Genomic DNA, 26,205 nt, shown 5'->3' with positions numbered 1-26,205 from the left:
GCAAACAAATCTTAGTAAACAGAGGCACTACGAGGTATGAATTTATCTGGTATTTTTAAGACCCTATAGATTGGCAAGACAATGTTTTTGAAAGAAGTGATTATTTTTCTTGAATAATAAGAATGTGTGGCCCTCTCTGCATTTCCTGGTGTGTGTATGTGTGTGCACACGCATGTGCACTTTCATATGCATATATCTTCATGAAAGAGTTTTATATTTGAAATGTATGGACCTTTGAGGTACTTTAGTATGGAGGGTGCAAGAGATGATTTTTGTCTTCTCATTTTCTTTCTTTCACATAACAGTTATATAAAAAAAAGGATTCCCTATTAAATCAGAGCTCATTAAAAAGAACATTCTTCTAATTTGTAGGGATGCATCCCAAATATGAAACAGATGCTATGGTTTAACAGATGTTTGAATGCTGGTATCATAATTTTAAAGGGGTAAAATGACTGCAATAAGCCTATTCCAATTATAGCAAATCAGCTTATACTCAGACTTAGTTTCTTATAACATCCGAGTAAAAATATATGCTTTTGATAAAACAGGGTCGCTAAAAAATAGTTTACCAAGAAAATCCTCTCACATTATTATTTGCACCACATGAATATGATGCCATAATGCTAATAGACTGTGTTTTAGAATAACATTCTAAATCCTACCCAGTTTCTAATTAAACATAAATATATGCACAATGGATTAATCAGCATCTCCAAATAATCACCAATAGAAATATGCTTCCTCAATTTTTTTATTCCATGTATATTTGATATTCATTTTTCTTAAACTGCATATAATATTTAATTATTTCGGGTGCCTCTTCAAATAAGTATAACAGGATACAGAGGAAGATTTTTCCTCTTGCCCAGAATTGGTGCTACTGTCTGAACTATGAAAGAACAGCTTTAAATTTATGCATTTCAAAAGGAAATCTACTAGGAAGCCATCTTCAATTTGGGCCAGATCCTTCTCTTGGGATTTCTAAAGAGATGGTCCAATCCAGCTACTATCCCATGTACCCCTCCAGGGGTTCTGTCATTCCTATCCCAGCCCGTAAGTCGTCAGTGCTCAGGTGGCTATCAAAAACTATCCAGTCATCTGGAATATTTTGATTTTCCTCCCTGTCCTGAAGAGAGAAGGAAGGAATTGCTTTTCACTCTTCATCCCTGCTCCCTGTCAAACAAAGTGAAGGCAGCTCTAAGAGAAAATTTGTTCCCAATTGGGGTGTATCTGTAAGAGGTGTCTTCTCATTCTTTGGTGAGAAGCTAGAAGTGTTTTAGACATAGACTTATTGCTGTGCCCTTCACCTATCTGACCAGGTGAGAAAAGAGCTGGAGGAAGTTGGCAGCAAGGAGAGGTTTGGAATACCCTGCTGTACTCTCTGTTTTGGCATTGTAAAAATGCATGAGTTTCCACAGGTCATGTGACCAAATAGAAAATAGTTCAAGGTGATCAGGCAAGAGGCCATGGGACAGTCATGGGGGGGAGGGGTTGCAGAGAGCAGGCCTGGGGCAGCCTCTCTCATTAGGAAATACACACTTAGAGACAGCTTCGCTCAGGACACTGAAGAGCTCCCACAGGTAGGAATGATGTTCAGTCAGTTTCCACCAGTACAGCTGTCCTGGTTCTAACATTACCAAGCACTTCCCATCGTTAGTAAAAGGACCCAAACCCCCTAGCACCCTTGCTGCAATTTCCCCAGCATCCCTGGGCTCCCCTGATCCTTCCAGCAACTGGAGGACACTGCAAGGGGTCTGCAGGACCTGTTCCAGGCCCTGGACCACATCCCTTCTGATCAGTTTGCATCCCTGCCTCTTAAATAATTTGTATATCATCCCTGCCCTTGGCATCCCCTGACAAGATCATTCAGTCTTTTGTAGTGTTAGCAGGAACAGATAGAAAAAGACGGGAAAAACCATGGGCAGTGAGTTTTGCCTCCACTATTGCTTCTCCTGTTTTTTACAGAAGCTTTAGAACTCGTGAAGGGAAGGGCCAGCAACCAGCCCAGGAACTAACCTCTCCCCCTACCCCACCTCTATTCCTACAAGCTGACACAAGGGGAGAGCTGAATAGTAGACCTCCCAAAAGTATAGGGGCTGTTGCTTGCAAGAAGTGTCTTCTTGGTGAGAAGCAAGAAATATTTTAGGCATGTTCTTATTGCTGTGTCCTACACCCACGTGAGCCGGCAAAAAGAAAATTGGAGGAAGTTGGCAACAGACACAAAAAGACTTGGGTTGGCCTGCACTCTTGGTTTTGGCATTGTTTTATTTCTTTGGACCCCGTAGCCAGGAGATGCCCTGGGGAAGGCCCTGCTTCAGGCATTTGATTGGCATTTTAAGCTGGGTGGATTTTTAATAGCTGAGAGGGACCTGACAATTCTGGGATCTGTTCCAGGTATTTTTCAGGAATCCACTCCAGCTAAGAACAGAGTTGGTATAGTGCTGCTGAGGTCAGGGGATTGAGAAAAAAATACAGTCCTCTATGTTTGAACTTCCATGAGGTTCGTACTGTTCAGTTAATCAGTTGTTTAATTGGTGCAGGTACTATAATGTGTTTCCTTTCATTTTGAAATTAATTAGGTCAGATCATACAAAGAGTTGCAAAGTATCTCCCTGGAGATGATTGTGTATTATAGCTGCTATATAGTTGGAGGACACACAGACACATCTTTCCCTGTATATTTTAGGAAAGAAAATTCTACACTTAAAAGATCTCTGGTATCAAAATTGCCTAGTATAATAAAATGCACAGTTGATTCATTTATTCCAATAAGCGGTAATTATTAAGGGTCCATTCCATGTCCATAACCGTGAGGCTGCTAAAGTTACCTGCATATGGATGTATGAATACTGTTTCTTGTGATAGGGTAAGCTGTGAACCTGCTTGTGAACCTCCTAAGGTCAGTGGTATGAGCACACTCTGCCTCCGGGTGCGGTTTTGGTGTTGGAGAGTTGCCATGAGACGCCGAAGCATATGCCTCAAAATATTATTCTTTGGTTTTACTTTTCTTTTTCTGAAATAATTTTATGTGTTCTTTAAAATAGAGTCTAGGGGCGCCTGGGTGGCGCAGTCGGTTAAGCGTCCGACTTCAGCCAGGTCACGATCTCACGGTCCGTGAGTTCGAGCCCCGCGTCGGGCTCTGGGCTGATGGCTCAGAGCCTGGAGCCTGTTTCCGATTCTGTGTCTCCCTCTCTCTGCCCCTCCCCCGTTCATGCTCTGTCTCTCTCTGTCCCAAAAATAAATAAAAACGTTGAAAAAAAAATTAAAAAAAAAATAAAATAAAATAGAGTCTAAATTTTAATAGCAGAAAATCAGTTGTATTACCTAACTTAAGATAATAATGACTTTAATTCTCTGCTATGTGGTAGGCACTTTCCTAAGTATTTTATATGTACTCATTGAATTTTCACACACATCCTCTGAGATAGGTATTATCACCGTTCCTCTTGTATACATTAGGAAACAAGGGCAGAGAGGTTTTGTGACTTGCCTAAGGTCATGTGACAGGAAGTTGGAGCCTCAGTAGAAACCCAGGCAATCTGTCTCCACACCCAGGCTCTTCCACACTGGGCTGTTCTGTCTCCTTGTTTTAGATGAATGTAAAAGACTCTGCAAGTTGCTTGTTATAGGACTTTGCGTAGTATAGAAGGCTCTATGGAAGACAGCTTACTCCTACACATATATGTGTATGGCTGAATAAGATGACAGATTTTTCAAGACTGCTGTCAAAGAAATGGAGCTGATATTTCCTTTTTAAAAAGTGTCTGTACTTTTGAAACTGCCAAGATATATCTTACACCCTTAAATAAGTAAGTGCCTGTTTGTGAATATACTTTGGAAGATATTGAGAGGAAATTATGGAGTAGGACTCCTGTTCTCCAAGAACTTCTTCTCCAGTTGCAGAGAGATAAGATACAAAAAGTTAAGGGATGAGAAATAAGTGTGCAAATGGTTTCACAGGGAACCATGCAGTGAAATGACAAGGCTCTACTTGTGACGAATGATATACAAAGTGAATTTGTGAAGACAAGAAAGGGAGAATTAATACTAGCAGGAGTGCCATGGGGACCCAGCACAGAGAGCACGAAGACGGTTCTTGATGAAAGACTTGTTTAGAAACTGGGGGTGTAACTAGCAGCCTCTGGGCCACATTTAACTTGCAGAGATGCTTTTTCAGGGGCACCCAATTTGTTGACCTGTATTATATTCTACATTTCAATTAGCGGCTAATATTTTAAAAGTGGAGATTTCAAATAAATGTCTGACTTCTCATGAAAATGTAGAGAATCTAGAGACACTGATCCAACCTTCCCACATGAGAACGATTGGTCAGAGCCGATAGTGCCTTCCCCCTTAAAGACACCATCACTGTGCTCTCCTTTCCCTCCGGAGCCCTGGCTCTGAGGCCAGCAGCCCCTGCCAGCATCCACCTACCCTCGTGCACCTCCCCGTTTTATACCCACACACAGTGCAGATTGTGACCTGCATAATCAAATGGAGAGATGAGAGAGATACAGCAAAGGGATAAAGGGGTAGAGGCAGGAGGCATGAGGTAGGCGGATGATGAGATCAGATGGGCAGGAGTAGTGGGCTGTGCTAGGAGACTTGTGGAAGGTGGAGTGTGGCTGCAGTCAGAACTGGGAGAGTGTTTAGTGTAAAGCAGAGAAACTTGTGCTTGAAGACCATGAGGAGCAAGTAAAGATTTAGGGCAGGGGCACACAGTGGGAAAGCACATTCCCTTGGCAGCTATGTGTAGAGTGGAGTGGAAAACTTCTGGGGACATCTAGGTGTGAGACGATAAGAGCCAGGATTGGGGAGGGGTGGTTTGGCAGTGGGAATGGGCTGTAGAAACAGACACCAGGGATGCTACAGAGGATTTAGTTGGATTCCATGATTGGGTCCATGTGAAAGGCAAAGCGAAAGGGGAGCTGGAGATGGCCCCAGCTCTGAACCTGAATGCACCGGAGAAGAATGGAAGATCGGAGCCCTACTTCAGGAAGCCCGGATGTTTGTGAACAAAGAGGAAGCCCCACCAGCAGAAAAGAAGAGATGAAAGATGCCGAGGGGTGGGGACAACTGAAGAAATCCAATACTGAAAGAGTCAAAAAGAGAGGGGTTTGTTAAGGTAAATGGTCGACTTTGGAAAGCCAGAGGCCCATATTCTCTGAGCACAAAAGGAAGAAAGGTAGAGAACAGTCACCACAGGGTTGCTGAATTTGGTCTGTGGTACCCATTTTCTGAGTTCTACTTCTTTACTTCAGTTTATGAAACTAGTAATGTGTTAAGGTTAAGATGAAGGAAGGGTGCTGGATTTCTCCACATATACTCCTACTTCTCATGTATGAAAAAGCAAGATTGCAGATCTGGTGCTTCCAAGGGAACTGGAAACATTATTTAACCCTATTTATTAAAAAAAGATGATGACATTTTCAGACACCTTGACTGCCTAGTTTTCCTTACATTCTAACTTGTAAAAAACACTTATAATTAAAACCAAATAGGTAGATAAAGACAAATTTATTCTGGTGTCTATAAAAATTAAGTCCTAGGAAGGATGTTGGCTCATTTTAAGAAAAGCTGAATTATGATAGAATTATAGAGATTACATACCACATTGAAAACTGTAGGAAATGCCATCCCTCCAATCACATTAGCATTCCCGACTACCAGGTATGGGTGGTGTTTGACCAAGGTGACTCCATTTCAGTTTTCTGTGTGTCCTCACATACTATTGACGTGCAGTATCCCCACCTCCTCCTCATAGCCCCCTGAAACCTGGAATCTCGGCACACAGCTCTCAGCTCAGCCCCTCCTACGCTACTGTCATATAACTGAATCCCAATACCTATGATATATTTGAGGGGGTCTTTTTTTTTTAAGTGGTGTATTTCTTTCCATAGCTTTTTAGGCAGAGTTGTGAGTCATTTTTAGAAAACTCCCATCCTAAAACTTTTCATTTCATTCCCAATTGCATCAACTTATTTTTGGAGGAACTGAAATAATGGGAATTCTCCTAATGACTTCCTTTAACACTTCTGGGGGAGACTTTAATAGATGGCCTATGGAACAAAGGCCACCCCACCCCATCTAGAGTCTTCAGAATGGGTATAATTTCTGAAGAAATAGTAAAGAGAAACATTTAAGCCACCTTTTCACCTGGTCGTGTTTCTGCAAACCAAATAGAAAACTACTTAATATGCTCAGATTTCAGTGTTGAGAGATGCTTAGACCACTGTTCTGTGACCAGTTATCTTTTATAATAAAGAAAATTGAATTTTCTTAGCAGCAGTGCTATTCTTTATTCTCTGAGACCATCAGCCAGTGTATGTTTATGGCAATAACATTCTGATTTTATTTAATTATGGGAGAAGTGCACATCTTGGAAAACACTGCTAAATGCCATCCTAGGGTTATGTCTACACTGTTTTGGCAGATAATAAGCCAGTACAAAATGATTGTAAACATACCTTGGCTGCAAAACATTTATTTTGTACTAAAAGGCAAAGATTTTGAAATTGAAACTTCTTGATTAGTGTCAGTGGCTCTGTTTTCACACTGCCTTGTTTTTAATCGAGCTGGATCCTTTACAATAGACAATGAAAGACAAAAGATAATTAAGAGTGTAATAGTATGGTACATTTTGGAGCAACTTACCCATTCCTTTGTACCAGTTAAAGAACATCTATTTCTGTGGTATTATTCTTATCTAGTACACATGATTAATTATTTTTTGCTGGTCATTTCACTGTCTTTTATAGCAGAACACATTAAAGAAATGAATCAATATCTTAACATTTGTAGAAAGGAACACATTTTAAAATGTCTTTTGATTCAAAGAGGTAAAAGCTTGTCACAACTCAGATTTATTATGTCTCTGTAGTCCCCCATAGCAACCCCGAGCCTATGGCACAATCTTACCTGAACTGAAAATGGCAATCTTCTTGAACCCAGGAACATAAAAAATAATCCCTCCACTGCACATTTTATCTCACCTCTTCAATATTCCTACTGAAATTTTTCTTTGTAATAATTTTGAAGAGGGTGATTTTTATATGTCTGTCCAATATGTGCATCCTTTAGAATCTCCAGTTTCAACATACTCATTTTCATTTTTCTTTTGGGGGTAAGTTACATTTCTTCCAGCTCATCACTGACAGGCCATTCTGACTACACAAAACAGTGAGAAACTTCAGTGAGGTTTCAGTTATCAAAGTAAAACTACAATATTAGTGATTAATTCTCACTGGTGCTCTTGGGAAGCATAAGTAAGGACAGTGTGAATGCTGGTCTAGGCCAAGCAATAGCGTGGTCCTAATTAGCATTGTTTTTTATAGACTTGTAAGGTAAGTTTCTTGGTATGAATCAGATTGCATTTTGGACTCAGAACTAATGAACCATTCAATTCAACACAATTATCTACGAAATGCCTTCTTTTTGAAAGGTACTAGGATATATTCTTGGAGGAGAGTACAGAGGTGAACAGGATCCATTTTGTGCCCCCTGAGTTACAGTTATAAAAAATATGGTGCCTGAGGGAATAGACCGTAGATATCAAATATTTATGCCAGGCATTTGATTTAAAACATTAGCATTCTGACTTCTTGGAATACAGCCATGGGAATTCGATCTAGAAGGTGTCCTGCAGACATTTTACATCCTCACTCTTCAAGAAGTTTATTGTTCAATTTAAAATAATAATAAAAGAATAAATTGTCATTTACTAAGGCATATTCTATTTCAAGGCTTGATTAACAACCAACCCTCTATTAAGGGCAACTTGACTAATTAATAACAGACATTAATTCTGTGCGTCCCACAGTGCAGTTTTATTCACCTGAGTTCACACTGATTTATGCTTCTCTGTGTCCACTGTGTGCTTATCTGTATGCATGTCCATGCATGTGAACAGAATGTAGTTTGTATGCAGTTTCGTAAGCCCCACTAAAGTTAGTTGATAAATGCACTCAAGTAGATGAAAGTAGATGTTTGTACCCAGTAGTAGAACTGAGCTTAACTATATGTTTAATGAGACTAACTTCTTGAAAGGTAACTGATTTAAGATCTCCTGCATCTAATTTTGTTGTTTATGTTTTTTTTCCCCAATTACAGAATCGTTCAACCGTAGAATGAAAAAATCAAAGCAAAGTACTTAGTGTACCAGGGCCGTGACGTGCCACCAATGATATCCATAAGACTAATTCTACTACTGTCAGAAGCTAAGATTTATTCTATATGGCACAAGGCTACAGAGGGATGGTTGTCAGAATACATTTATTCTTGCTGTGAATTAGGCACTATTTTAAGTGCTGTACATGTCCAGCTCATTGAACCTCACAGTATTCCTAAGAGAAATACTATTAACATCCGTGTTTTATAGATGGGGAAACTAAGGCACAGAAACGTTTATAGAAAATTAGCAAATCAGAGGCAGAGCCAGTCTCAGTCCTAGACAGTCTGGCTCCAGCATCCCTCCCTTTTGGAATAGCTTCTCGATATAGAATTTGCTCACATCTAAGAGTGATGGCATCTTCTAAGAGTTACTACATCCCTAGCTGTTCCCAAGCTGTTTATGTGGAAATACAGACTGTTAATTCCTAGAGGCTTTTGAGAATTATTTCTAATAAAATGTTTGATCTCACAGAAAAGAAGGTAAAAACTGGGTGCTCTCCCAGAGTCTGTTTGCCCTGCATGACAGTTCATATCCCTGGTGGCTGTAGACTGCCTTTTCTGGGTGCCTATGTCCCCTGATACCCAGCTGGGTCCAGCCAGTGGGAGACTCTGGTGGGAAAATATGGAGTGGGGGGAAGAGAATGGCCAGGATGTGCAGGGAAGGGGTGAGGAGGGGTGGGGCAAAGCAAAGGTAACATCTCTTCTACGTGTTGAGCTCCTCCAGTTAGGCCCACCATGGTTCTGTCTTCCTCTGGAGGCCTTCCCCCATTTGTTCCTGTTGTTGCTAATCTCTGGATTGCCTCACCAACCTCCTATTTGGGTGTCTCAGTTCTTTATTACCTGGGTAACCAACCTGTTCCCTGCATTAAATTCCTCCTGCTGGATATGCTTTAAGTTGTTTCTGTTTGCCTAGTTAGACTCTGACTGGAATACAAGCCATTTTCATTTTATATTTAGTATGGTTATAAAATTGGCTGAGAATGCTGTTGGCATACTGTGTCCAGATTTCAGCAAGACTTTTGACAGATAATCTTACCATGTCCTTGTGAACAAAACAGGAGTAATTTAGATTGGATTATAAAACATTCTTAGATTGCTGAAGTTTATTAATGTTCAGATCAAGCTGATGAAAGGGCTCTAAAAGTCTGCCAGAAGGCTCTGTCCTTAGCCGTGTTCTAGTCAACTTACCAAAGATTTGGATGAAGACATAAAATGCAACTTAATCAAATGTGTCCATAACAGAGCTGGAAGGTAATGTAATTCAGAGTTGGAAAGGATAAACTTTATAAGGAAAAATGGAAAATCTCACAACTATATACAAGAAATAAATTATAAAAACATAGAATGGGAGAGACCAAGCTTCCCAGCTAATTAGGTGTGTAAAGAAATCCAAGATTGTTATTGACCACAAGCCCAATACAAGCCAGAAGTATGACTTGGTTTTTGTTTTGTTTTGTTTTTAAAGTGGCTGGGGGGAGATCCATCTTTGGGCCCCATTAGAAGATAAGTATGTTCCTATCAGCTGACAAGTATGCAGTTCTACTTCTCATGTAGAGCATTATGGGAAAGCTAGGAACTTACTCTAAGGAAGATATTGCTAAATCCATGTTCCCTGACCATTGTAAAGCTTTATTGGAAAGTGTTGTGTCTGCACACATTTATTCACTTTTGTATCACAACAACCCAGTGGAGCATGTCCTGTTACCCCGTTTCTCAGCCTTTATTTCCTCATATGGATTCAAGTCAAAGTTACATAGCCCACAGTGCTCTAGCCTTAGGCAAGCACTGTGGTACTTCATCCTGAACCCAACTTACTTCCCAAAAGCCCAGTTCTTGGTTCAGGACACCATACTGCATTTAGGTAAGAGGGGCCCAACTTTTGAAAGGTTGGAAAGCCTTACATGTTAAGGGAACTGGGACATTATACCAGGAGAAGAGACTTGCATCTGTCTCCTAGGATTTGAGAGTCTGTCATATGAGAGAAAGCAGAATTCTTTATGTGACTTCAGAGAACAACTAGTATGATGGAGTGGTAGTTTTTTCCTCAAATTTTAAATATTTCAGAGAGAACCACCCTCTAATACGGTCAGTGTCTTTGTGCAGAAAGTTGGATAATTAAGTCTCAAGAATATTGTAGTAAAGTGAATTTCTACATGGGGAAGAATGTTAAATTAGATTACCTAATATGACACCCAGCTCTGAGTCTGATTTGTGTTTATTTGGGTTTTTGGTTAGTGAGATTTATGATTTGTAGTTTTTGACTCGGAGTTATTTGTTTTATTTTTATAGTTTCACTTCTAGCAATATAATTGTTTTTCTTATAATTTAGGATTAACATACTCTATTTGTGGGAGAAAAAAACTTTTAAGAGCCCGAAACAAGGAAGTAAAGCATGACTAGTGCCTGGTGTAATTACCTCCACAAGAAATATTATGCTATTTCCTGGAATATGTCCCCAGAGTGAATGTCTGCATTTGTTCCATTTCATTCCTAGCTGTGGAATCCTATCAGGGGTGATGAGGAGAATCATTTTGAAATATATTGAAGCAGAGAATGGAGTTTGCAAAGTATTATTAGGTTTGCTCAGATGAACCTATGCAAATACAAACTATAAAACCCAGTGCCTCTATGGGACATGGCTCCTGCAGGGACTTATTAAAGGTCGCCAGAGTGACAGTGGCTGAAAAACCGTAAAATTTACCTTGAGGATGCCTTTCCAGTCTTCTTTCCAGAACTAGTATTGTCTCTGCCCCCATGTAAGACAGTTCTTCATGAAGGGCTAGGATAATCGAGAAAGGAAAATAAAAATCATTTCAAAATCAATGAAAAAACAGCACATTGTCCAACGAGAATAAAATATGCAGGGAGAATTAAATGTGTCAGTGTGTCAGAATTAAAATAACATTTTTGCTTTGAACTTACTTCTGGTAAGTTTTCGCTAAAGGGGAGTTCTCAGTCTTCGTAACTACTTGCTAAGGTCTAAAAGTTAACTTACGTGATTTCCCAAAAAAGATAGTTCCATTGTGAATCCATACTATTTCAGATCTTCCCTGTAAAAAAATCTGAAGATTGTCATGTTCATTTTTTTTTAACGTGCGTGATCTGCCTCCTCTCACCCTTCTGCAATTTCTTCTCAGGCTTATCAATTATAATTCTCACAGAAAGATTTGAGATGTGTTGAAAATACTAAGGGGAAAAATGAAGTAAAAGAGGATCTCCTATTTAACTGAATGGCTTATCTATTTAAAAATGAGTTTTAGGGGCGCCTTGGTGACTCTGTCAGTTTGGCGTCTGACTCTTTCGGCTCAGATCTGATCCCAGGGTTGTGGGGTCAAGCCTCATGTCAAGCTCCACACTGAGCATGGAGCCTGCTTAAGATTCGCAGTCCCTCTGTCTCTCCCTCTCTCTCCCCCTCTCTCTTTGCCCCTTTCCCCTGCTCGCACTCTCTCTCTCTCAAATTTAATTTAAAACAATTTTTTAAATGAGCTTTATATACGTTAACATTTCTGACAATTTTCCATTTGACACAATGGTAAAATTTTTTTAAAGAATCAGTTTCCTAACTCTTATGCTTGATTTGGGGGCTCAGCAAAACCCAGTACTCTTTTTCCTCTAAGCTGCTAATACAAAATTGGTAAAATGAATAATGGAGAAGAACTCCTGTTCTGCCCTTGGCCTAATCAGCATCGTCAGCCTCATGATGAATCCTCAGAGGCAGAGAGGGGAACTTATTGATCTTTGTATTCTTTTGTTTTTTGGTTACATAAATCAAGGCATTTATTATAGGCCGGCAGTGTTTCACATGGTGGAGCTTCCGCTGCTGGTCTTTCATCTCCTTCAGGCATCTGGTGGTAGACCTTCCTGTGGTGGCAGAAGGGGTGCTGTAGGTCCAGGCACATCAACTGCCGTTTTCATGCCTGAACCACAGTGCCAGATCTCCACAGCTCCTCTTTTCATCTTGATTTTGCCACAGAAGGAGCAAGTGTACTCAGCATGCTGGCTAATTTCAATGTTCTTTACCATTTTCCTGAGAGAAGCAACAATAGCAGGTCCCATATTGACCGATCATTCCAGCCTTCTTGATGCATTTAACCATGTCCTCCCAAACTAAGTCTGAGCCCAGAGAATGGTCTTTGTATCTTTAGGGTCCTCCCATGGGGCCTGGCGCTTGGGAGCATTTCAGGGAATGTTTATGAATGAAAGTCCATGTATTGAAAATGAATTTTACAAAAGCTGCAATTTCCCCTTTCAGAAAATAGCTTTAGATTGAATTTTCGAGGTACCTGGGAACTGGAGAGGAAGATGGCAAGTGTTTCCTATAAGGTCCTATGTGTGAAATTTGGGGAGTTTTAAAACATAATCGGATTGCTGCCAGATGTGTTTTAGTATTCAGAATTTTTCAGATTTTAGAAAAATGATGTAGTAGATGCATCTTATGCTATGCAGTTAATTCCCACAGGGCATAATGCAAATGCATGAAGATGCTGATAGCGAAAGCATATGAATAGTCACGTTAAATGTGAATTAAGATGTTAAGTAATTTCACATTAGTTCTGGTCAGAATTTTTAGGCGTGTAAGTTCAGATTAGATCAAGTCTGCTATCAAATGAGTTTAAAACAAAAAACACCATCACTTAGTTTTCACCACTTTTATGATCTTCAGGTTATCTGTCAGCATCTGAGGCCTATAATGTTTTTGTTTTTGTTTTTGTTTTTGTTTTTGTTTTCATTAACCAGAATCCTCTGTAGTTATTTAATGAATCATCTTCTCATTTCTAACTTCAACTGGGTAGGTACAAAATGTTGCTCTTTTTCTCGTTTCCCCAAGAAAAAAGAAAAGGTAAACATCTAAACATTTTGGGGATTATTTAGTCAGTATTGGCATCAGTATATCATCTCACTTAAACCTCACAGAATCCTCTGAGACAATCATTCTTGCCGTCCTTTTTATTTTACAAAGACGGCTGAGGAGTGAACAGTGAAATGTCTCATTTTAGGCCACAGAGTTAGCAAGTAGCAAAACTAAGACTCAAGCTCAGGTCTTTCAACTCTAGAACCCATCTTCTGTCTACCAAATCATGTTCTCATAGAAAAAGCTTCGGATGAAGCTGGAAAATGAGAAATTTGAGTACATGCTTATCTAAAATGTAATGAATATATCATAATGCCTACGGCCTTTTTAAAATTTGAGTTATTGAAATTAGTTTGGCAGAAGTGGGCTGATTATTGTAAAGTTTGCTTTGATTACTTTAAAGAGGGATAGACTTTTAAAGTTTAAGCTAATTTCAAGTGTATTTCAAAAAAAAATATTATTTTGTCATTCTCCCATTTTTGTTTGAACCGTTTAGATGTGTCTGGCATCAGAGGGGGTTAAAATGGAGGAATCAAAGCTAATGAAGGCAAAAGAATCAGATGGTGGAAGAATTAAAGAATTGGAGAAGGGAAAGGAACAAAGAGAAATAAAAATGGAGAAAACAGATGAAGCCAGGTCACAGAAGGAAGCAGAATTTGAAAAATCAGCTAAGGAAAATGTAAGAGATTCTAAGGAACTAAGAAATTTTGAGGAGCTACGAATGGATGATACAATGGATATAAAAATGGAAGATCCCAAAGAAATTAAAAAGGAAGAACTAGAAGAAGATCAAAAATGTAGTCACTTCCCTGATTTTTCTTATTCTGCCAGTAGCAAGATAATAATAAGTGATGTTCCCAGTAGAAAGGATCATATGTGCCATCCTCATGGAATTATGATCATTGAGGATCCCACAGCATTAAACAAACCAGAGAAACTAAAAAAGAAAAAGAAGAAAAGCAAAATGGATCGACATGGAAATGATAAATCCACACCCAAGAAGACTTGCAAAAAGAGGCAGTCTTCAGAGTCTGACATTGAGAGTGTTATATACACCATTGAAGCCGTTGCAAAGGGAGACTGGGGCATCGAGAAACTTGGAGAAACCCCTCGCAAGAAGGTCCGCACATCTTCAAGTGGCAAGGGAAGCATTTTGGATGCCAAGCCACCAAAGAAAAAAGTGAAATCAAGAGAGAAGAAAATGTCAAAGGAGAAATCCTCAGACACCACCAAAGAGTCAAGACCTCCAGATTTCATTAATATTTCTGCCAGCAAGAACATTTCTGGTGAGGTGCCAGAGGGTATAAAAGCAGAACCATTGACCCCCACGGAAGATGCATTACCACCGAGCCTATCTGGACAGGCCAAGCCTGAGGAAAGTGACTGTCACAGAAAAATAGAGACTTGTGGCTCCCGGAAATCTGAGAGGTCTTGCAAAGGTGCTCTTTATAAAACCCTGGTGTCTGAAGGCATGCTCACCTCTCTGCGAGCTAATGTTGACAGAGGTAAGTAACTCCCACAAAAGTGAAAAGAATATGGAAATGTAGCGAATGCCTCCTTTAGACTCATTGAGAAGAGCCACCATAAAGAACAATGTGGCATCAGAACAATATATTTGTACAGTTCTTTATGGTTTATAGACACATGTGTCATTTTACCTACATGTTTTCTAGCACCATAGAGCAGATCTTATATTCATTTTGTAGGTAGTTCTCAGGATATGTGTTCAAATAATTCAAACTTTTTTTTTTAACCTGGTATGGGCTGGCTTCTTGTTTTGAAAGATAAGCACTACATGTTTAAAGTTCTTATGGCTTTTAAAACTGAAGGAAAGAATTTCCTGAATCAAGCAAATCTGTTGGGCAGAATGTTGATCTGTAGGCTCCAAAAGCAAATAATCTGTCTAGCCCTCTCCATAGGTATTCAAAACTATAGTTGAAGGGAAGGCCTCTTTAAAACATAAAACCAGTTAATGTGTATACCTTTGTTTCACAGAGTGTTTTATATAAATTCATCTGTTTTAAAATACAGCATCTGGCTAGGGGACTACCTCTTGCCAAGCTAAATTCCAATTTAGAGATGTCTGAGAAAATGGGTCTAACAAGCCCTGAATGAAGATCCTTGGGAGTACAGGGATATCATTCCAGTAAATCTGAGGGAAATTCACATTAATAGTGCCCACCAGCAAAGGCTTCTACACCTTAGTCTGATTCTCTAATGGGAAAGGTGATAGTAGTTAGTCTGTCTCTTGAGTCACACAGTATGCACAGTACCTGTTGAGTTGTGATAGGAAGACTTATCCCATAGCTGTATACTTTTTTTTGCATGTTGTATTATTAAGGGTGGTCCATCACGAATCGCTTAGAGGACACCAAAACTGAAATAGTTACAAATAGCATCATGCAGACGATACCTAAGGGGTCAACAATTCACTTGTGAAGCAACCTCATCCCAATATACCAAGCACATTCTGTCTCTCAAATTCCCTTAGGGAAACGAAGCTCAGGAAAAGGAAACTCCTCTGACCATGAAGGGTGTTGGAATGAAGAAAGCTGGACGTTTAATCAGAGTGGGACCAGTGGGAGCAAGAAGTTCAAGAAGACCAAGCCAAAGGAAGATTCTCTCCTTGGGTAAGTGTCTGTGAGCACAGTCAGCACACTGCACAGACACCAAGTGTGGTAGGTTTTCCAAGGTAAACCTAATTCAATAACTGCTTCTTCTGGAGTATTCATTCATTCTGCACTTATTACAGTCTTAGCAAGCGAGAGCACAGAATCTCCGCATACCACAGGGTTCCTGCTGTTAACGCGGTTGTGTGAGTGACCGTGCCATCTGCATTTCAGGTATAGTACATAGTATGTAGATTTGAGATGTAGGCTTCAGTTTGAATTGAGACCCACCATGTATTAGTGCTGTGACATCGTAAATCCTTTAATATTGCCAGGACACATTTTTCCATCTAAGGTTTACAATGGATATTATGTAAGCATGTTTAAGCGTAAACATGTTTATGTAAGCATTTTGCCATTTTGCTTACCATATTACTTCATTTAATATTTCTAAAGGTTATGCACATGTATTTATAAAATAATAATGATAGCTCAAAAGGGTAAGGTAAATAAAATTATCCTTCAACCTCTATCTAACCATTTGTGTCGAAACCATGTTCTGTTGCTCTAAGATAAAAATGTTAGATTGACTCTGCTGCAGAGAATACTCAGTTATTAATTATGTGTTGAAATGCAATATCAAGCAATACCATGTACATCGAGATAAAATCATTAAGAATTACTTCATTTTTAGTGTTATTCCAAAGACTCTTAATACCAATCTTAATATACAGGAAGGTATCTGCATATTCAGTTAAACTGTTAAAAATCCTTTGAGATTTCTTATTAGCCCAATTTGAAAAGAATATATTGAATGGAAATAAGTACATTTTTACATTTTTCATATTTTTTCATAAGTGTGTTTAAAGGTATGCAGATTTCATGGATCGGAAGTATTTGGCTTATTCATAAGTATTTGCATTTCTGTTAGTGGAACAATATGTTTTTTCCTTACAAGTTACAATGCTTTAAAATCTGGTAATTCTAAGGCTCCAGGTCATCAGAAATGGGAGATTGGAAATTATTTCTCTTGTTAAATTCCTCAAGATGATTTACTTAGATGATATTTTTTTTAATTTTATGTATTTCTTTTCTAATACTTTATAAGTCCAAAGTAGTTCAAATTAGTTTTGCTTACAAACTCAACTTATAAATAATAACATAAAAATTCTCATATTCATCATTGTCAAATGATATTTTCAAATGCAGAATTTCCTTAAAAAGTGACCACTGAGTGTCAGGACCAATGCTCTGTATCTTCTAGAACTACTAGTGCCCTGTGGGTCTGCTCACTGAGAGAGGAGCAGGTCTCGTGCAGACAGTATGGGATCCTGGGGAAATAAAGCAGAAATTAAGACTCTCAGCAGAGAGGTCTCTGATGCTTCCATTAGAAACTGCTGAGAGCCATGAGAGAGGTGTTTTTACCAATCTTCTTTAGGAACAAGAAAAGTGAAACAATTTTTTGAAAGTCTATCTCTGAAAAGAGATTGGTGTATGGGTTGTTTTTGTTTTAATAATTTCTAAGGAAGGCACATGTATGTAACTGGGAGTGTGGTTTTCCTATAGGCTTAAATCTCTGGTCTTGAACCTCTGGTCTTTCCTGTCCCCCACCGACCCCCCACTCCCACCCCCGGCGACATACATAGGCCTTTCAGAATTAGACTATCTGGGTCTGCTTTGTTTGGAATATACCAGCACAGTGGATGAGCAGTATGAGATGCCAGTTCCTATCAGTCTTCTCTGAGATTTCTAAATAGGCATTTTAACCCCTTTTATCACAGAAAATATGCTATTTGTTGCCAAGAAAAATTCACTTAGTATTGGCAGTTCTAATCTTACAGATCTCCCCCACAAAAAAAACATGGATGATTATTATAGTTGAAAAAAGACAAGGAAAAAAAAGTCCCAAGGGACCTTACGAGTTATAAGTCGCATTTTCATGATTTTCTTTTGATTTTTTCAGATTATCTGAAAAAGTTATATTATAGGTAGCTTTCTGATAGTATCTGATTACTATCTGATTTTTCCATTAGTTACAAATGTTTTTTAACTGGATAGAAAAGGTGATTTTATTAATGAAGCAGTATCACCCCCACCACCCTCCCTGCTTTTTATTTTTTTAATATTTATTTATTTTTGATAGAAGGTGAAGAGGGGCAGAGAGAGGGAAACAGGATCTAAAGCAGGCTCTGTACTGTCAGCACAGAGACTGACACGGAGCTCAAACCCGTGAACTGCGAGATCACAACCTGAGCCGAAATTGGTGCTTAGCTGCCTGAGCCACCCAGGCGCCCACCTTCCCTGCTTTGATAGAACTAATTAATGGCCTTTTTCCATTGACCATTCTTTGGTTATCGGACTGTCTTGTCTCTGTTCCCCAACTTGTGTATATTCCTCCAAACAGAATAGTCTTAGGTGGACACACCTCAAGTACATCCTGTAGGTAGCAGCCTAACACATTAGCTGTTAGCTTCTTGTGAGTTGACTCAAAGCTGCCCTCTCCCCAGAAGGCTTTCCATTCTCCATCCGGCACGCACCACCATTCTGCTGCAGCTTCTCCCATCTGTTTGGGTTTCATCTTAGTTAATAAGTCTCAGTAAGTGGAAGTCAGAAGCCAGCCAGTGATCCAGCAGGCATGCTGCCATTGCTGCGTGGGGGCCTTCGAGACCATCAGAAGCAGCCCAAGGATTTCCCAACTTTGCTGGTGCCGTTTCTGCAGTCATTCCTGGTTTGCGTGAAAGTGGTGCTGCCTGTCTGCCAGTGTGTTCATTGAAAACTGGCTTTCCTTGTCGTTGAGTGGTTTAACGCCATCCTGGTCAACTCTCCAGAATTTGTTTTTATGATCCTCAGAATTTTTGTGTTTTCTTTGTGTGTAGAGATGTTTTAAGCAAGTACTAGTCAGTAAATATGTTTTTAAAAAATAAATCTTATAAAATTGCTGATGGTGATACCCCATCACCAATAAACTTGCCTACACACACACACAAATCTTTACAATGAGAAACTTGTGTGGATGGAATATGCTTTGTGTTGAACTTAGTGGAAAATGTCCATGCCAATGGAGAGAACTTCAAAAATATTCTTATATTTTAAATAATATCTCTGCTTTTCTAAGGTAACAAACAAGGCAACCTTTCTTGTGAGTTGACTGAAAAAACTGTGCTGGTAAATCTTTTCAAGCATTTCTGAGAAGATTTTTTTTTGTCCTACCACAGAGTTTATCAACAGTGCCCTAATTATCAGGGACCCTGTTTTTAAAATGGAGTATCTTAAAATAGGTCTCATATAATTTTCTGTTTAAATATTTATGTCACGTGCTGATTGATTCCATCCCCTCTCTCTTATTAGCTCAGCAAAGCTGGATGAAGAATTTGAAAAGAAATTCAACAGCCTCCCTCAATACAGTCCTGTTACATTTGACCGGAAATGTGTACCTGTCCCAAGAAAAAAGAAGAAGACTGGAAACATGGCCTCGGAACCGACTAAAACCAGCAAAGGTTAGATGTGTGCTCTACAGTGCTCTACAGATGTGTCCTCCTACAGTGTGGTCAGCATCTCAGCCCTCTTCTAAGCTTCTGCAACTCCCTTTAGATACGTAACTGGATTTAGACTGAGGCAGTGAGGCAGCAGCCATTAGAATTTTAGCTTGCTTTCCAGGGTTGTTTTGGCTCCCACCTCACTTCTCTCTCCCTTCTTTCTCTCCTTATCCTCCTCAGCCTCTCTTCTTTGACATCCCAGCCCGAGCATTTGCCCTTAAATATGTCATTTTTTTTGAAAATGTTACACATGGTCTTTGACTTTCTGCTCTTCAGAATTCTAACCTGGAGATGTTAAGCTTTTCTTGAGCAGAAACTGTTGGCCGAGCCTCACCCTTCTATTCACTCTATCTGACAAGTTGAACTCTGGGACTATGAAATTGTTCTATTTGCGTAGTAAGAAGACTCCATTCTTTACTGGCAGTATGAACCAAATGAAAATAATGCTCTGGCAATACCTTTAAATTGGTTTTATTAAGTTTAGAAAAATTCTATTTAGCATATTCGTTTTGAAGAATATCACCATCTTCCCTTGTACATAAGGGGAGCTTTTATATTATCAGCATGACTTGGGTGGATCTCAGCATTCATCAAGGGCAACACTGTAGTTCAAAGAACGGTGGTAAAGAGTGTGAAGACCACCTTTACATGTGGGGCAGGGACTGGGATTCTAAACATAGTAACCTGCTCAGGACATTTCAAGCACAATAAAGGACTGTCCTACCCAAAATGACAGCATTGCTTTTATTGAGAAACTTGTCTTCTGATTTTACTCCAGTCTAAAAACTGGTGGGAAAAATGTATCTCTAGTTTTCCATACAGATGTGAAAGACGTCATCCCATTTAGTCACTTCCTGTAAGGACAGTGAATGGAGAAATGAAGAACTGGTGTGGCTGAGTTTTTGTTGCTTGTAGGATCTGATGGAAGAGTTGATGTAATTTACCCTGTACAAGTGGCTGCCTCCTGCCTGTTCCATGTCAGATCAGATACTTTCCCTTTTTGTGTGCATTTTAGATGGATGGATGGATAGATACAAGATGATACATATCTTCACATGAATCTTGCTAAATTCTAGCATTCGTGGATAATCAGCGATAAATATTAATGAGCAGATACAATTGCATGGATTTAGAGGGACGATATAAGGTCTAGGAAAAATTATGGTTTCTTTGAAGAAATTTAAATTTTCTCCCTCTAGACCTAAAACCTTCTTTGGACACCACAGTTAACACAACTGAGGACAGTCACTTTGTGATCTGTATCTCAAGATAGATCTGTATGGCTGAAGAAAATTCTTCCTTCGTGATTAAAGGTGGAGAGGAACATAAAAGTGATTTCAGAATTAGCTTGGTTTTCCTCTGTGGTCAATAAAAACAAGTCTAGTGAATAAAGAACTAAAAAAGAAATGTTGCTTCACCAAGTTTGCTCATCTGGGAAAAGAAAGTAGGGTTATATCGAGATCTTCCAAGATAAGTAGGAAAGAAATAAAATAGCCTTGTTGACAGGTAGGTAGCTGAACACTGTAATGGATTACCAATGAAATGACAATCTTTGTGCCCTAGGGATATCTAGGAATAGGCAAAGTAGTCCATGATCCCAAAGATACCAGGTATCATGAGCTCCCATAATTCTTGGATTTAAAGTTACTGATAAATACCTGACAAGCCAATAAAGTGGAACTTAATTGATTGATGCACAGGATGTATTCTCTTCCTCCACTCCTGGTAGTTGGAGACATTCATTTTCGAGCCCTGAAGCTGGCCAAATTATCTATCAGGGAATGTAACAATAGATTTATTTTTGTAAAGCTATAAAACCCTGAGTTAGGATCTATTTTCATGAGACCTTCTCTTGGGTCTTAGTTATCTGTTATATGTTTTTCCTCTCCCAGCTGAGATTAACAGTATTTCTTTTGATGTGAAATAGGTTTTTGGAGCTTTGGATTATACTTCATACAATATCATCTTAACGCTTCTGTTATGCCTCTCAAGCCCAAAGTCACTGGTTCTTACAGTGTATCAGTAATTACGTGGGTAGGAAGTCTTTCAAGACTTTAGATTTTGCTCTGCATTCTGACTCATGGAGCAAAATGCAGTTAAAATAAAACAGACACTAAATGATATATTCTCTATTTAGCAAACTAAAGAAATAGTATTTGTAACTAATTGTAATTTGGCATTAGCACCACCAGTGCACTGTCCCACAAGTTATTAATGAAATTATCATACCAGCTGTGCTGTAATTGCCTGATCTTTAGAGGATAGAGAAGATTGTTTTCTTAGACTCTAGACTCTTTGCATCTGTTCATAATGAATTGTTCAAAGCAAAAACTGTGTATGAAATCATTAGTTTATTAGCAAAATAGCATGTGTCCATATGAAACCTCATTTCTTCTTCAGCAGTTTAGCATTTTGCCTTTATTTTCTTATGTGTTTATCATTCAACATTTATTATATTTTTTTCCTGCCTTATACTGGGTATGTTTTTTAGCTACTCAAGGTTATGTAAAATATATAGAATTTTTCTGAACTGTAGTATCTAGAGGAAATGGTTATGTATGTATGCATTTATACAGTCACATATCTCAACAACATAGTATCTGCATGGGTTTATGATTCTGTTTTCCCAGTTGTCTCCTTATTTATATCTGCATTTCCAAAGACTCTCTTTCCCTTGTCCATTGTCCCCTCCGCTATCTTTGCCCTATCCCTCATGTCTGTATACTGGGTCTTGTCAGAAACTCTATAACAGAAACTCTACAACTCTACGACTCTACAAGTAGGTAACTTGGTTAAGTGTCCAATTCTTGATTTCAGCTCAGTTCATGATCTCGCAGTGAGATGAGCCCTGAGTCAGGCTCTGCACTGACAACATGGGGCCTGCTTGTGATTCTCTCTCTCCCTCCCTCTCTGCCCCTCCCCTGCTTTTGTGTGTGTGTGTGTGTGTGTGTGTGTGTGTGTGTGTGTGCGCGCGCGCACATGCATGCGCACACTCTCAAAATAAATAAACATAAACTTTAAAAAAGAAAACTAGGACAAAAAGGGTGAGCATAACTAAATGATACCTTCCTCTGACTGGGCTCAGGCTATATTATAGTAGGCAGAGCACAACGACTTAGAAAAAGATTTTCCCTTGCTTCTAAGAACAAATTACCCAGTAAGTTGTAATGCATCTAACTGGTACAGTTCAGTTCAGGCAGCCCAGGCCTATAGTGTTTTCTGGTTTATCTCCCTTAGTTACTTGTATATATTCAAATAAAAGCTTTAAATTATAAGTCTAAATTTAATTGTAACTTAAGGGATAGGTTTTGACACATTATTTTAAGTATATTGTTAATTTATGAAGCACTTTTTACAAAAGTGTCAGAAGTCAGAGTGCTGTACAGAATAGTAATTTTCAGACAAAGTCGGGTCATGAAGAAAACGTTAATTGAGTTGAACTTAGAGTGTTTAAATTATGCCCCAGCTTGACCCTTGACTTCACTTTTCCCCTGTATATCTTCAGTCTTCCCACATTGTTCCTTAGCCCATTATCACACATGCTGTTGATCCTCATATTTTAAAATTGGAATTCCAAATGATTAAAGATTTTCAATTTTAAAAAATCACAATGATAATAAACGACTCAGGTTTATAAAATTAAAGGTTGAGGACAGAATCCCCCGTTTGGGATTGAGCCAAACTGAGGCTACATTCAGTGTTACCAGACCTAGTGCTGATGTCAGCCAGCCCAGCCCTTCCTATCAAGAAGTTATAGCTTCCAGGTTGGGCAGAACTCTGTATTTTGCCCTGTTAACCGAGAGTCTTCATTGCCACCAGATGTTGTCAGGAACATGGGGATAGCACATTTGCAGATGTACAAGGTGTACATAATATAATCCTGAGTTCCTTCACAAGGCATGCATGTCTGGCTCGATGAGGTAGCTTCTTCCCCTCGTTGAATCCTAACTTGACTGTGGCTGGCTCACCCAGACTTCCTCAAGTCAGCAGATCCACATGCCCAGTAGCTGGGAGCACTTAGCTGTAAATTATCACAAAGGAATTTATTGTTTCATTGTGTCTATTACAAAAATGATAGCCAATTTTAGAATAAAACTTCTGCTTTTTTTATAGCTTAGAAACATGAAACCATTGAACCTGGGCATAAGTCACCACCATTTGAGTTATGCATAACATTTGTTCCCTACGACAGTTTTTAAAAAGCAAGGTTTACTAAATCACCTTACCTGCTGACCTTAAAAATTTATCGTAACAGGCTAATACTGAACTGGCTCCTGTGTCACTACAGCTCTTTACCCCCCCAAAGTGTCCTGTGTCACTACAGCTCCTTAACCATGAACAACATTAATGTTTTGGAAAGGTTATTTATTGTTAATGTCTCTGTGGCACTGCTCTTACCCTCTCAGGCGGAGGTTTTCTGTTGTCTACCCAGCTATGAAGTTAGGTGCCAAGGAGATGGATTTTGTCAAATTATAGGCCATCCTGCCTAAAAACTTCAGTGGAGTCCTAAGCTAGTTTATATGCCAGCAAGAAGTGATTTTTGTCATAAGGAAGTAGAAGCTGATTCAAACGCTCCTTCAAGAAATTTGGTTTGGCGATGCGGGAGAGAAATGGAATCAGAACTTGAGGTGGTAGTTTAGTGAAAGACTGTTGAAGTTTTTTTTTGAGTAATCTCTTCCCCCAACGTGGGGCTTTTAACTCACAACCCCAAGATCAAGAGTTGCATGCTTTACCAGTGGAGCTGGCCAGCACCCCCCATTGGCAATTTTTTTGGTTTCTGAACAATGGCTTCTGAAACTCTCTTCTCCGCTTTACACTTCCTACCTTATTTTCCTTCCATGTATGTTTCTGCATTAATATAATTAACTGAGGGGGAAAATGGTAATAAATTTCCTTATTTTTGCTGTTTATTACAAATTTTGGCTTTCTTTCCTTTAGACAAAATACCACACATATGTACATGTGAGCAGAAATTGTTCACTTCTTGACTCTGAAATTGCTGCTTCCCAGTGACTGCAATTATATCTTCTGTATTACTCCCTTCAAGTTTGTCACTTTCTTTTTTATATGAAATTGTCATTTACTTAGTTTTATTTTATAGCTATAGTTTGGGGGATGGCTAGGAGCAAGGAAGTTTAAAAATAAAAGTTTACAGAAGCTCCTCTATGTACCAAATCACTCTGGATGTTCTTTTCTCATGTTAAAATTGACAACTGCTATCTTTAGTTCTATCCTTAAATTGTACTTTTTAGATTTCTCTGAGTATGGTTGGGTCTGAAAATATGTATCCTTTTCTTCTTCCCTAACTCATTCCATCCCTCCTTATGGTCCTAGGAGGTCTCAGAATTGTTCTTCTGCATTCTTCCACTTCTGTTTTATGTGATTACCTGTGTATCATTCAGGGCACCAGCCTGAAGTTTCCTAGGTTGTATAAAATATGTAAAGCAGTGATTGCAAATGGATTATAGAGAATACCTGTAATATTAGTGTAGTACATACACATGATATATATTTTTTATACTTGTTAAATTTATTTTCTTTCCCTTCTTGCTCACTTTTTCCCAAAAAAAAGTCAACAAGACATTTTCTATTTCTATTTCAAACCACCACCGGCTAACTCAGAAGTATTTGCTTGTGGTTATTTAAAAAGGATGGCTTGGTGTAGTCATCAAAAAAATGCACAACTTTCTGTTATCAGTAACAATAGCAACAACTGTCATTTCTTGAGCTTTTACTTTGTGCCAGCCAGTGGTTTCAGAATTTTGTTCATGTAACAAGTATTATTCAGAACCAGTCATATGCTAAACACCATTCTGGCATGTAGAATATATCTGCGAATGAAAACAAAGGATTGTGCTGCCATGGTGGTTCCTTATGGCAGGGGTACCAGGTAGTAAACAAGCATAAACAAAAAACAAAGCATATAATGTGTTAGAAGGTGAGACATGCTGTGGGGGGTGGGGGGGGGGGGGAAGAGTAGGTTCGATAGAACAACTAGGCAAAAGATCAACGAGGAAAGAGAAGACTTGAACAGGTAACATTAACTAGTCCGAAAAAAAAGTACAGGTATACCTCGTTTTATTGCATTTAGCAGATACTGTGTCGTGTTACAAACTGAAGGTTTGGGTCAACCCTGTGTCAAATATATCAGCATTCTAACATTTACTTACTTGATGTCTCTGTGTCACACTGGTGATCTGTGATCAGTGATTACAACTCAGATAATAGTTAACATTTTTTAGCAATAAGATACCCTTTTATTAAGATACGTGCTTTTTTGTAGACCTAATGTAATTGCACACTTAATAGACTATGGTGTAGTATAAATGCAGCTTTTATATGCATTGGAAACCAAAACATTAATTTAATTCACTTTATTGCGATGTTTGCTTTATTGCGGTGGCCTGGAACCAAGCCTGCAATATCTCCAAGCTGTGCCTCCATATAAAACACTCCACCCATCAATAGTAGAATATATATTCTTCTGCAGTGAACACGGGAGCAGTCTCTAGAATGCATCATATACTAGGCCTTAAAACAAACCAATAAATTTAAAAGGATTGAAGTAATCAAATTACGTGTTCAGACCACAGTGGAATGAAATTAAATGTCAACAGCAGGAAATACTTGGGAAACTCACGAATATGTAGCAATTAAACAATACAGTCTAAATAACTCAATAAGTCTAAATAAAGAATTAATAATTCAAAGAAGAAATTCATAAGGAAATCAGAAAATACTTTGAGATGAATAAAAATGAAAAAACAACATGCCAAAATTTATGGGCTACAGCTAAAGCAATGCTTTAGAGGGAAGTTTATAGCTTTAAATGTATATGCTAAGAAAGAGGAAAGATCTCAAATTAATAACCTAGCCTATCTTGAAACATTGTAAGAAAAAGAGCAAACTAAACCTAAAGAAAGTATAAGAGAGGAAATGATAAAGATGAGAGAGGACATAATAAAATTAAGTAAAGAATAGAAAATCAATAGAGAGTCAATGAAACCAAAAGCTGGTTCTTTAAAAACAACAAATA

General features: G+C 38.7%; 1 protein-coding gene across 11 annotated transcripts in view; it reads left to right on the top strand.

The window, feature by feature from the left end:
- BBX (BBX high mobility group box domain containing) overlaps positions 1-26,205 on the top strand; it is a 286,902-nt gene that overhangs the window by 234,861 nt on the left and 25,836 nt on the right. For all 11 annotated transcript variants that reach the window (XM_047875041.1, XM_047875040.1, XM_047875030.1 and 8 more), the window contains 3 exons: positions 13,521-14,529; positions 15,516-15,654; positions 18,982-19,130. In XM_047875041.1, coding sequence (XP_047730997.1) covers positions 13,521-14,529; positions 15,516-15,654; positions 18,982-19,130 — 1,297 coding nt within the window. The remainder of the gene's footprint in view (positions 1-13,520; positions 14,530-15,515; positions 15,655-18,981; positions 19,131-26,205) is intronic.

This window comes from Prionailurus viverrinus, chromosome C2, assembly GCF_022837055.1.
Source record: "Prionailurus viverrinus isolate Anna chromosome C2, UM_Priviv_1.0, whole genome shotgun sequence".
Classification (NCBI taxonomy): Eukaryota; Metazoa; Chordata; class Mammalia; order Carnivora; family Felidae; genus Prionailurus; species Prionailurus viverrinus.
This window is presented reverse-complemented; position numbering and strand designations above follow the sequence as displayed.